Here is a 14,035-nt window from a genome sequence, read left to right on the forward strand (position 1 = left end):
ACCACCTTGTGGGCCAACAAGAAAATCACATTGCTTTTATAAACTAATAAGAAATTAGGTTAGGTGAAAACATTAAGTGGAATCTACATGTACACTTGGAACAATTTGATTATTACGATAATAGATAGTTTCTATCATCTCTGTTTATGTATTGAATGGTTATCTATTGTAATCTCCTCTAAATATTAGAAAGTTTCTAATATTTAGTTTCCTATTTCTAGAATAAACTGTTTCTATTATTTATGATTGTTTCCTAAAGAAACATTGTTCAGTCTCTTGTATAAATTGATCTCTTGATCACTGTTAATAACAAACAAATATTTTCAAATTACTTCGTGATATGGTATCAAAGCCAATTCTTTGAATTTTTTAAAAAAAATATTATAATTTCTTGTTCGAAATTATCGGAGCAATATTTTTCGAAATTATTTTTTGTGATATCTGCTTTGAGCTAGGGTTTTTGTTTGCTAGTAACAACCATTATTTTGCAACTGCCGTTTGTATCCCTACAATTTTTTTCTGCTTACATGGAAAAATTGCGCCATTTTCTTTGGTCAGGTTTGTTGGGCAGCATTTTTTGGGTGCTATAACCTCTGCAAATTGCGACCTTACCTATGGTTAAATTGCAACATATTTTTTTGCTCAAATAATCATTTTTTTTAGCCTGTATAATCCGCATGCCGTTTTTTCCTTTTTTGAGGTTTTTTGCAGCATCCAATCGCCATTGCTGGAGGCATCTAGGATTTTTCAAGCGACATATTTTTATGCTGAAATCATCATTTTTTGGAGGTTTTTTGCAGTGTTCGATCACCATTGCTGGAGGCATCTGGGATTTCCCAACCTTCTTCTATTCACTCATGCCTGAAATCCGACACAGACAACATGTTTTTCTTCATTTCCGCCATTTTTTTGGTGGTTTTTTGCAGCCAGGGCTGTTTTTGGTCAAAACCCTAATTTTTTTACTGGATCAATTTTTTTTTAATAGATTCTTGGTCTGTTTTTGGAGATCTCAATTGGTTTGTCATCTGTTTTTTATGGGTGCCTCGATTTTCAAGCAAACGGATCTAGAATCTGACAACACATTCTTTTTGAGTTTTTTGAGCTCTCTTCTGGATACCTCTTCATTTTTGTTGGGTCCTCCACTTTTTTTGCTTTGAAGTATGTGCCTTAACAGATTTTCACATTTTTTCACTAAAAAACGTGCTATGGCATCTCTGACTAATATTCTGCTTGAGGGTAATTCAAAATTCAATGGTCGGAATTGCAACACATGGAAGCAGCGAAAACTAGCAATCTTTGAATATTGGAATACTTATCAGATTGTTCTAGGTGTGACACAGTGTTTGACTGTAGCTGGTACTGATCAAAATACATGGGATCTAAATACTACCCAATTTTAACCCCATCCATGCCTTGTCATGATTCAAATTTCTGATTTTTAATCCCTGTTCTTTCAATTTTCTAAGTTTTAACATTCAATCTCTATTGTAAAACTCCCAACCAACCCTTGAAATCTAGTTTTCTTTGATGAATTTTGAGTTTAACACCTTGAACTCATTGAACTTTGACGCCTCTTCAAGTTCTCTAATTGATTTCTAATCTCCTCTCCCAAAATTGTCCTCTAAAGTGAAATTGGCTGATGGTTATTAGCAATCTGTTCTGCTTGTTACTTGATCAATTTGTTTTGAGATGATTGGGACTGGAATGAAGTTTTGATTGCCTTTGAATATGTGTTATGGTCAAGAGGTATGTCCCGTTTGAAGCTGGACTGACTTGATCTATTATAGACTATAGTCAATTTGCAATTAAATGGAACATAAATCCTTTCATTTTACCTCTAGACTGGCCTGATTAGGGCCTCTCTGAAACAAAACTTAATTGCAATTAGAGAATAGAGGAATATGTGGCCTTCTTGGGTTTGAACAATATGTGCTTGGGCTCAACAATATGTCCTCCAAGAGGAATTTGGGGTTCTCTTGGGTTCGATGACATGAAATTCTATTAAGTATCGAACTTTCCCAACCTTGTCTTGCCCAAATTCACTTGAATTTTCAAATCTTGTCTTTGTTCTTGTCATAAAAGTTTCAAAGCATTGCATTGATTTTGGGAGGTCCAAACAAAGGTGGAATCTCAAGCCTTTCTTGGGCTCTGTCGAACTACAAACCTTAAGCTTGCTCAAAATTTGCACCTAAGAAGACCTTTTACATGCTGCCATGACCTTGAAAAGTCACCATTGTACCACTAAGGCTACTCACAGCTAAAACGAAGAAGTGGGGATCCCCATTCGCAATAGGGTGATGGTGAAAAAAACATCAGAATAGGTTGAAATCAAAAAATATCACCACATTCATCTCGATATCATGGATTGTAGAAATTTCATGTTTCTGAGTTCATAGTTTGTTATAATATAAAGCATTTTACCTTTGTCTCCTCACAGGCTTCCTATCTTAGCTTGAGGCAAATGTTTTAAAACACTAGAAGATGAAAAACTTGCTCTTTTTTTTAATATCTAGTGATTTGCAAGTATGAGTTTCTAAATTCATTATGTTAACTATGTGCAGGCTAATTGATGCCCATCTATTCTCATTTGTTGTTGGGAAAGCCTTGGTGGTTGATATTAGGAAACTGAAGAATACAAATCAGAAAGGATCTCTTGATAAACAAGGTGTACTAAAATATTTTACAGAAGTATTGGAGGTAAGTCCCACAGGAATTGATGATAACTTTATTTTGTCATTAATATTTATGACAGTAAAATGTTGATATTTGTACTGGACAAAAACATTTCCAGGATGGCAGCAGTATTGGCTCAAGCTTCTTGTATGCTTTAGAAAACCTTGTTTCTCCTGTAAGTATTCATATATTCATGTGAAAGTTTTATGAAGAATTGCACTGAATGAGTCTGCTTGCCCCATCTTTTGAGTTAGTGGCTAAATGGAAACAATTCCAAAACATAAATAAAAAAATAGGGATTGAAAGGGATCAAAATATAACATGGGATGCATCTTTGCACTAACATAAAGTGAATATTAAAAAGAAGAAGAAGCTGTGCATTAAGACGGCAAGGTTGACATTGGAAACATTAAAAAGCACACTTCAGCTTATGTGGCGGTTGGCCTTGTTTGTTTTTGTAAAACTTATTCTTGCAATTTGTTTCACATGTATATTTGCAGTGACACATAACTTGAGAAGTGCTTATTTAAAAGCAATGCAAAAAAATAAATAGAGTTGTTACTTGTATGGGCATCTCCAAGTATGCAGATTCATTTTGTACGGTAATTCTGACCGACTGCTTAATCTCTGCTGCAGCCTATTGATGTACAACCTCTGCTGGATTCTGGGGTATTTTGCTCCCTCATTCAGTTACTCCATGTACTGCTGATTCCTACTGACTGCGTATTGGAGGATTCTGATACAAAAGCAGAATTGATGTTAGTTCCCAGCAGAGTTCACGATGACATCAGACAAGTGCAAATGATTGAGGTCTTTTATCTAGCTCACTTTTCCCATTTACCATTTATGTTTACTTAGAAGCCTTAACCATGGCACTGATTTGTTTCCTGTTTTCAATAAGCAAGCACAGGGTTTTATTTTGCTGTTTAAAATATTCCTTTTCAGTCAATTTACTGCGGATGCAGGTGTAAGTTTACATGTGGTGGTCACATGTTGCTTCCAACAGCGTTAAAAAAATGAATTTGTGGTGAATCATAAGATGGATTGAGTATTTGGTCTTGTTGACCATATATAAAAACCTAATGAAAACTGTTATTAAAAATACCGAGTCTGAATTTATAGAGACATTGCATCAAAATAAAATGAACATAGAATTGTGTCTTTTTGCCCCTCATTAAGTTGTAATAAAAAGTAGTATTTTTTTCTATTTTTCTTTAGTTTCTTTGATGGTAACAAATTAACCAAATTTTGGGGATGGTGGGGGACAAGATATATTTATATGTATCATTATACAAGTAAAAGTAAAAGCTAAGTGGAATGTTGTAAAAGAAAAGGATCCTGCTGCATGCATTGTGAGAAAATCTACTAGAAGAGGCCAACCTACACTAGAGAGAGATGACCATTCTTCCAAGAACCTAAATGACCTATCCTTACATCGAGGATGGTAAATTACCAGTGAAGAAAACGTAGTTTGATTTAACCAGTTCTGTTAACATTATTTTTTCTGCAGGCATCACTTGTGATTTCCTTGATAATGCCTGAAATTGGGAACAGGGCACTTACTACAACTCTTCTTAGTCTGCCAGAAAAAAGTTCCTCATGCAAAAGGGGGATAATTTTATTGTTTATTGATTTTGCTTGGAATCTATGCACTAGTTTAATGGCATGGATGAAAAATAAAGAAGATTCAAACGTGGCCTTTATCTGAACAGCTAACAAATGATATTTATGTACATGAATTGTAAATCTCCATGCTCTGATATAATTTTTTGCTTTCTACACTTTTTATGTTCCTTAATGCAATGGAATAATAATGTGACATTTTGAGTAGGTTGATGATGTCCTTTAAACTTGTTAGGGCAAGACAATCCCAAATGCATAAAATTATGACAAAACACAAAGGTAGAGACACATCTTAGGGACACTGGGTAAACTTGCAAAAAAGGACAGTGTCGGAATAATGTTTTGTTCCCATTGTATCCCTCAAACATGGGAGTGTGACTAGTTCTTCCAGAGGATGGCACCACATTTGCGAAAAATGCTGAATGATTCTAATTACCGAATTTACTGTCCATATGCATTTTAAGAAATAAAGGGAGTCCAAGGGAAATAAAGTTGCTCTTTTAGACAATAAGAATGCATCTTTGTTTCTTTTCTTGCCAACATGCTTAGTCTTGATTTTCTGCATGGCACCTAGGAGAGGTTCTATATCAAAGATGATGTTGGCCAACTTTAAGTATTGTGGATGGTTGTGTCAGACTTATTGAAATAGGCAATTCCTTATTTCTATTTACCATATATTGGGTGCATTTATGGCACTAAGAAATGAATATCTGATTATTGAAACAACGGATTTGAACCTGGGAAATAGCCAAAATCAAATTGGTTACAAATTCTCAATTCACTGCACTTGACATTAATCTGATCCAGATTTTGCAGAGGAGAGGCCAAAACCCTTCATGAATGTAGTTTCTCTGCCTGGTGATTATTAAAACAATGGATTTGATTTCAGGAAATGGCCAAAATCAAATTGTTTTCAAATCCTAAGCTCACTGCACTTGACATTCATCTGATCCAGATTTTGCAGAGTAGAGGTCAAAATCCTTCTTGAATGTAGTTTTCTCTGCATGGGGATGCAAGTGTTCTAAATTCTAATTAATGGAGAAAAAAAATTTGTATGTCATGTATGATACACATGATACAGATAAACCATTGAAATTTGTTTGCATACAATATGTAATTATCTGCAGATTCTGATACTAGGATCAGACTACAAATGCAAAGATTAGATAAAAACAGGTATGATCTTGACAATAAACTTGTCTTCAGAATTTTATTGTGCAGATGAAATGACTGTATATCCTGATATATGTATGAACTGGAGTTCTGAACTATAGCAGATAACCCGTAAGGCTGAGAAGACCTGGAGATTAGACTGTAGGTGACTGTGTGTCCCCAGACTGCCTTCTAAGCCCAGCATATATATCCATATCAGGGGGTATGTCTCTTAAGGGACATCACCCTTAGATTTAACAAGTAATTAATGTATCCTAAGTCACAAGGTTCGAATTCGAGTTCGAGTTCGACAACTATAAAATTCGGATGAAGTTCGGCAAGGTCCAAAAATTCGGGAAAAATTCGACAATAAATTCGCCTTGTATAATTTTCAAAAAAAATGAAAATATACAATCCTTCCTCAAATTAATAAAAAAATTACTTTAATTTACTTATTTACAAATTAATCAATAAATTATATTAATAATAACTAAAATAAACTATTTATTACAATATGATTTTTGTATTTAGATTAACAAGTATATTAAAATAATACTAAATATTAGATATTAAAATAAAAAAATAATATTGAGTTAAACTTTTAACTTCTAAAATAATAAATTAACTTAAAGCGATGTAATATTAATAATAATAATAATAAGTAGCAAACAAATTAAAACCTTAAATTATAAACATTAGTAACTCTAAAATAAACAAACCGAAAAACCTAAAATGTAAAGTTTTATATACATGGAAAAACTTTAGAAATTTAAAACATTTTAGCTCTGCAACCATCGGCCCGTCAGCAAAGCTTTGGCAGAGATAAACGACTTCGGCAGGTAGTGAATTGGCAGGTTTCAGCAACCAACGTCAACGCAGGGGTTTGGAGGAATGTTAAGCCACACATAGGGAAGCAACCAGAAGTGACGGATTCCACCAACGAAGCAGCCATTAAAAATAACGCAAACAAGAGGCGATTTCCAAAAACACATTGATAAATTTTGCCCGTGGCCATTTTTGCCATACGAACTTGATGCGAACTTTTTCGAACTTCAATATTTTTTTATACATTCGCCGAATTTCGAACCTCATGCCGAAAATTCGGCGAACCTTGTGACACAGAATGTATCCAAAGTTGGCGACTATAGAGCAGAGAGTAGTTAAAACTAAGTAAGATTAGTTTAAGGAAAAACTAAACTTGTTCCACTCTGATTGCCGGCACCTTTAGAACAGATATAAATAATTACAAATGCCATATAATGGAGTATATGATAGTAAGAGTTAGGCACAACTTGCACCCGTAGACCTTTAGATTATCCAGGTTAATTCCTTAACACAATATAGCCCTGAAGGCCTTGAATGTAGTTTTCTCTGCACGGGGATGCAAGTGTTTTAATGAATGGAGAAAGGAAAGCTGTATGTCATGTATGATACACATGATACAGATAAACCCTTGAAATTTGTTTGCATGCAATATAGCCCTGAAGGCCATGGCCTATTAACGTTCTAAACCTTTTTCATTAATTTGCTGAAGGCCGTGGATACAGCTGCTCTGGATGGGGATAATTTCACTGTTAATTAAAGAAGTGATTTAACTCGATCACTTAATCTGACTAAACCTGGAAAGTACACTCATTTATTCCTCTCCAAATTCAACAAGTCAAATTGTGTAGAGCTTGTCAAGTTAGTTGGGACACAAATTGCTGTCTATTTTGTCTCAGAAATGTTAAAAACTGTAGATTATCAGGATTATTAGTGAAGGTTTTATATGATAAAATTTTGTGGAATCCTTGGGCTAAAATTGAGTGATTAGGTTTACTATTAGGAGGTCAACAGCATTTAGATGTTCGTGATGAATCATCAAATGTTGCAGATCATATATAGTAAATTTATAAGGATAGAAGTGTTAAATGTAACTGAGTTCTTTATTTTGATCTAATTTAAAAATATAAAATATGTTTCAGTTTGCGGTTTTGGTAATTGATTCTATATGTTTAACTTAGATTAATGAATTTTTTTAGTGTAGATTTTATGTATTTATTGCACATCATAAAGGTTGCCAAACCAAGTTTTGCTTCCCAGACAATCATCTTCTTGTGGTTTGTAGGGATCTAAGGAGTATGGTAACAAGTAATCTTCAGCCTGTATGGAGGCAATTCAAACACATAGATGAGAGATATTTATGATGATTGACATGATAAGTTTTAATCCCTTTTCAAATTTTCAGATTTTTCTTTAATGATAATGGGTAGCAATTACATGCTGTCAAGTATATCTAAATTTATTGGCAAATAATGCCTTTTGCTAGATAACAGATTCAGAAACTAGTTTTCCTTTCAAGTTCATTGGCACTTACTTTGTAGAAACAATACTAACAACATAACCAGCAATACAATAAACCATTAGAAATTCTTGTTTTCATTATCAACAGCTTTAGTGGTGGCTTTCTTCATTTCAAATTCTTCTTCCCCACTGTCTTTGTCATGTCTACTGTTATAGTAGAAAATATATGTTCTGGCTGAAGATGGTAAGCTGGTATTCCATGCATTTTCTCACATGCTGCATCTTGTCAGAAATACCTTCAGTAAGCCAATCCCTCTGCACATGCTTTTGGAATTTCTCGGTCTTGCTCAATCCTCTCTGATTAAGAGAGCTAGTGTCCTCTTCAAGTTGTTCATTAAATTATTTACATTGTCTAATCTGACTTCTTTTTGAGGCTGTGTATGTTTCTAACTCCATTTTGTCGAATTTCCTCACTTCAAGTTTAATGCTTTTTGCTTTGTTTTTCTCTTGGTTACCATCTAGAGACATAAGTTTACCATGTTTACCAGCCTTACATCAGCTGCGATAAAAAATGTAGAGCTATTTACTTTAAATGTGTCGAAGAATTCTTTGAAGAGTGAATCTTCTCCAAGTGAAGTGTTATTCCAGGAATACACCAAGCTAGCAAACAATGAATAAAAGTCACCCAATCAATTGGCCCAGGGTGCTTGGAGAGGTGACCACACCCCACAACTCCATGTCTTTGTATCCATTGCAGCCTCTAGAACATGGGGATTGACAAGGGCTAGGGGAAATCACAGACACTTACTAAAAAAAATTGAAAGAAAAATAAGGAGTGGGGGCCCACATATTGTTCTATGGTACTTATGAAATGCTAAACACACCTTAAATATAACCTACACGCATATTTGCAATGCCACTCACAACTACAGCAATCCTTTTTGCATTTACAGCTTTCAGCTTGGAGAGTATGGAGAAGAGGAAGGAGACTTGTATAGTTTATGACCCGTCACCCTAGAGTATTCACTTTACTCACACAAATGAAACTCATGGCTTTAATGCTAAAATTCAAAATACACCTTCCTTGATGCAAAATATAATGATTTAATACAAAATCTACAAGCGGCCCCAAGGGCACCTCAAGGAAGTTGGATACTTTGGTTTTCCCGCAAGCTTCTTCCCCTTATAAAATCCTAAACTAAACCTTATATATGATCCATTCATCCATTTGCATGACAACTCAACTACCACAATCATTTTTGCACTTACAACTATCACCTGAAGAGGAAGGAGAGAAGAGGATGGGAGCATGCATTGTCTACCACTAGTCACCCATGAATAGTCACATTTATTGCACAAATCAACCTCATCATGTGAAATAATAAAATGCAAAATACACTTTTTTGATGCCAAATATGACGCCATTCTACACAATCTACAAATGTTCCTGAAGGCACCTCAGGAAAGTTGGATACAGCAGATAGGTACAAGTGTTCTGTTGGGACCATATGCTTGAGTGCTTTTCCTCTAATAGTGTTTCAAGCTTGGAAACAAGGTTTGTGGGTGCTATTCTTCAGTCGTTTAGCTCTGCAGCCTAAAAGATTCATTTCCATTGCTTCTATTTCTTCTGCCAAATTGGGGGTGGCTATAGGTACAAAGTACACATTCTTTTCTCTCCTAAACATACAGTAGCTGGATACACATTTGCCCCTCCTTGGACACACGTATCCCCATATCCGTATGGATATGATATGGATACATATTAGATAACATACCCACACGAACCCAACAAACCTTAATTTTTAGACTATGCAGGATACTGTGTGAAAATTTGACATAAACCTTCCTAAACTTATTTAACAAAACCAGAACCAAATGAGGATGACAAATGAAATGTTTTTTCTATTTTGGGGACCCATTTTTTGGGTTATCTTCTGATGCAACTCTACAATTTTTTTTGCATAGTGAGTTTTTTAAAGTAAACTTATAAATATGTATGGAGCAATTATTTGTCTATATTGCTTTAAAAGTAATGCAAATAAGTTGAGATTACGTTTGGTTTTACTTTCGGTGATGTCATTAACTGAAGTTCAAGAACTCATTTTGTATCGTTGAGTTCATCATGTAGGAATGACAATGATGCTGAATAAATTTTTTCTAACTCTTTAAGTGTTTGTAGAGCCTATGGAAGCATTAATTATGTAGAGCATCTTGAGTTGGATGTTTCCTAAGGTGCATTTAGACAGTCATCATTAGCTGAGAAGCAAGAGACTCATCTTGGACAGTTGAGTCCATCATGTGGAATTGACAATCATACTGCTGAGCAAAATTGATCTAGCTCTGATGTTCTTGGAGAGCGTAATGCAGGACATAATATTAAAACTTCAGTTTGGGTGTTTTTGGATGAGGAGTTCTAGTTGTGAAGGTTTATGTTCTAATCAATGATTATGCTATATGTCTTCAACTACTAAGCTCATGTTTTTGAAGTTTAAACTTTAAAAGCAATTTAGACATTTTATCTTGCAACTTCCAATTTTATCATGTTCTGATCTTCTTTGGGTAATAATTTGCACTTTTGGACAATTTTATATTATCTTTTAATAGATTTATATTTATTTTTGGACAAATGTATAGACACCATAATGTATATGGGAGGTCCTTTGCTTATGAAAATGCATGCATCCACTATATGTAGATGCTTTTCTAATGTAAAATTGTAAGTGGATCTGCATGATAGTGGTTATTGGTTAAACGTTTTTAGGTAGAAGGAAATATAGTGCATATAATGAAGGCACTGGCTAGTCGCCCTGGAGCAGCACAAAGTCTGATTGAAGATGATTCACTTCAACTTTTATTTCAAATGGTTGCAAAAGGGGAAAATATTGGTACACTTCCGTTGCACATAATTCAACTTCACCGACATGCTGTGCAGGTTAGATTTAGCCATAATTTATGCCAATTTTAAGAATAATATGAGGGTTTCCTTTGAAATGTTGAGCTCTCTTAATTGTAAGATGTTAACTGCCATTTCAGTTGTAATGCAGATACTTGGTCTCCTTTTGGTCAATGATAATGGAAGCACAGCCAAGTACATTCACACTCGGCATTTGGTGTGTTTTCCAATGACTAATTAGGCTTATTAATTCAATGTATGGAGTAGTCTAATAATCATTCAGTGGATGAATGGCCTTGAACTTATCATGTTTTTATAACTTGTTAAATATTTGATTTCTATGGATTTTAATTTTCTAAGCTAAAGTGCATGTTGATCTTTGTTACTATTAGTTATTTCTTTATCTAGGGGCAAAGATTAAATGATTGTTTTTTATTTCAAGTTTCAAAATTATTTTTATGAGTCGTTTGTTTCCTGGTTAGATTTTTGTTTCTTGGTTCTTGGCATTGCTGTAACGTGTAATAGCACTTGTAGATTATTTTGTGTGTTTAAGTTACCTCCTCAATGCATATGTATATGACATTAAGAGGCACGTCTCCATAGAGACATGTCTCTTTGACTCTCATTAGTTATCAATAACATTTGCTTTTTTTTCATGATTAAGAATGTGATAATAACTTATATATATTATATATATAATATCATATAATATAATATAGTATTAAAAAAAAAATAAATTATATTTTTCTAATTTATTATCAATAATACTAATGCTCCATGATAATAATCGTAAAGGATAGATATCAAATGTTTGAGATCGATAGGTCATTTAAACATTTGATTTCATCAATTGGAATCATCCGAGCACTACTACAACCATTAGGCGCTCCCTCTTAGCTATGGAGGATAAACAACATAATTAGATATTGCCTCAATACAATATCAGGCATGGCATGTTTAAGACCATCTTTGATTAGAAGATAGTCACCATTTCGATATCATCTCATGATATCAGGAGTAATGGACTAAGAATATCAAGTTACATGATATTCACCTAGTACTCAAATGTTCATAAGGTATGTGCACATGTATCCTCAATAATACATACCATAGGAACATTATAATCATTGTGTGTTAAGGAAATTAATCCACCATGCAAGATATAATCTATTATGATCTGCTTAGACATGAGGATTAAGTTATGATGTGCTAAGAAATCCATCATAATAGAAGATTAAGTTATTGTAAGATTGTCACGTTCCAATAATTTTTTAACAAATATAAGTGACAATCATTTCGAAGTCGTCACTTCCTCATGATGTACATAGGGGGTAGGCCCATTAAAATCATGGAGTCACACACATGAAATCAAAAGTTTATATGAAGTCACCATAGATACTCTAATGCGGTGTTGTCATGACATCCACCATGAACCATATCAGAGAACAAGTGTTTTTACCTCAAACTTCTTTCTCATAGAGAAGAATGTATTATGAGGGATTGCACTTTGAATTTCTCCTTCATGAAGAAATATTAACCTTTTGACCTCCTCATCTAAGGTTATTTCTAATGAAATGTCAAACTCCCTTTGAATCTAGTATCAACTTTTCTGACCTCCTCGTACATGGTTGCCTATGATGGATTTTCAGACTCCCTCAAAATCTGATATCAATCTTCCGAGCTCCTCATCTAATGTTGCCGCAAATGAAGTTTTGAATTCTCACTTGGTCTTCATTATTGTTTTAATTATGCGCTGACTTCTCTTTCTGTGTTCAATGCATTCCCTTTATAGGATCAATGCCCTTCCTTAGACTATCGTGCACTTTCCACGCAGGTCCCTTAGAGGTGATTGGATATTGAACTCTTTATTACCTAGTGATCTATCTCTTATTGTGTCCTTGCATTATACACCATTGATCAACGCATGTATTACTCTACTGATCAAGTGGTTTGACCTCCAAACAACTGATCTACTTTCCACATCACTTCCTTCTCACATAGTGTACCCTTAAATTGCTGCATAGTGAAATAGCCCTTTCCGGATATTTACTAAAAACCCTTGATGTAAAACTAGCAAATTTAAAACCGAACAGTAAAACAATATTTGATATAAATTCCAGAACGTTAATCGATTTATAACCAACAGATATGCATACAAGAAAACCCAGAACAATATGTTTATTGCTTCCAATATTCATAAGTACATATTTAAACCAGCAATTAACACAAATAGTTGCCAAATGACGTTACTATATTATACCACAACAATACAATAACATGCAATAATCCAGAAAAAACCAATCTTATAAACAAAAATAAAAGTCAGATTGGCAATATAGATAAACCTATAAGAAGGCTAGGTTTGTGTCCAACCTCCAAAAGCTTCTTCAAGGGTTTGCGTCCTCGAAGAAATAACTAGTAACTGTTTCCAGATTCTAGCTTAATATTTGTTTTAAATATTATAATCTTCATTACTTCCCAAGTGGAGCTTGTTGTACCTTTATCACTTTTCCCAATGTGATGCATGCTTTTTTAAGCAATGTGGGATAAAGTACCTTTTTTGTCCTTTAGTCACTTAAGTGAACATAGTACCTTTTAAAAAATAAAAATAAAGTGACAAGTTAAATGAACTTTAATAGTCATTTAGTCAATAAATCATATAATCATCAAGCATTAAAATAACTAATCAAACGAACTCGGATAAGCATGTGCAATAGTTTGTTGGAAAGCTCTCGGCGAGACGCTTCTAAACCAACATTGGGATATCAAGAATATTGAGCTCCGTTTACTTACTAAAAATAGTAAGTATCTGAACAACCTGCCAAAACTGCTCTGATGGGTCTAAAACTGGAAATGTCTAGGCCAAACCTCAAACTGAACCCCGTAAAAAACCTTTTTGCCCCCGAAACCTAGGCGAAGTGAGCCGGCAACACAATATTATAATGTCCCAGAAAAGGGACATTACACATAGTCTGTCTAATGTATTTCCGGTGGTGAATCATACTTCAGACTCCAAATGACACTTTGATCTCCAAACTCCCCATGACATCTTACATGGTTGATTAATCTGCACACTCCATGATGTGGAATGGCACATACTTGGCTGACTTAATACCATAATTACGCTGGCTGAAAGTATATGTCTATATGTTCTATTGACATATTTGATATACATATATTATTTCTGTGGAGATAGACATCTCTTACTCCTGCTATAATATTCGCAGACAGACCATTCAACTAATGACTGGTCTTTTAGCTGATTGGATACCTTACTCTAAGTATTGAATGAGTCATTGTTTGAATGGTCTCATATTTACTGATTGATGTCCGCGGCAGCTACCTGTGATTTAGGTGATATTTGTGCCTGGATCGGTGGCTGTAATAAAATCCTGAGATGGTATTATTTCC

General features: G+C 34.3%; 1 protein-coding gene across 2 annotated transcripts in view; it reads left to right on the plus strand.

Moving 5' to 3' along the window:
- Positions 1–14,035, plus strand: part of LOC149534758 (protein SPIRRIG-like) — a 76,684-nt gene that overhangs the window by 28,930 nt on the left and 33,719 nt on the right. For both annotated transcript variants that reach the window (XM_089803910.1, XM_089803909.1), the window contains exons 5-9: positions 2,562–2,697; positions 2,792–2,848; positions 3,310–3,483; positions 10,493–10,663; positions 10,776–10,841. In XM_089803910.1, the coding sequence (XP_089660036.1) occupies positions 2,562–2,697; positions 2,792–2,848; positions 3,310–3,483; positions 10,493–10,663; positions 10,776–10,841 (604 nt within the window). The remainder of the gene's footprint in view (positions 1–2,561; positions 2,698–2,791; positions 2,849–3,309; positions 3,484–10,492; positions 10,664–10,775; positions 10,842–14,035) is intronic.

Source organism: Cupressus sempervirens, chromosome 10 (genome assembly GCF_028749045.1).
Source record: "Cupressus sempervirens isolate cs-2001-9-10 chromosome 10, ASM2874904v1, whole genome shotgun sequence".
NCBI classification, from domain to species: domain Eukaryota; kingdom Viridiplantae; phylum Streptophyta; class Pinopsida; order Cupressales; family Cupressaceae; genus Cupressus; species Cupressus sempervirens.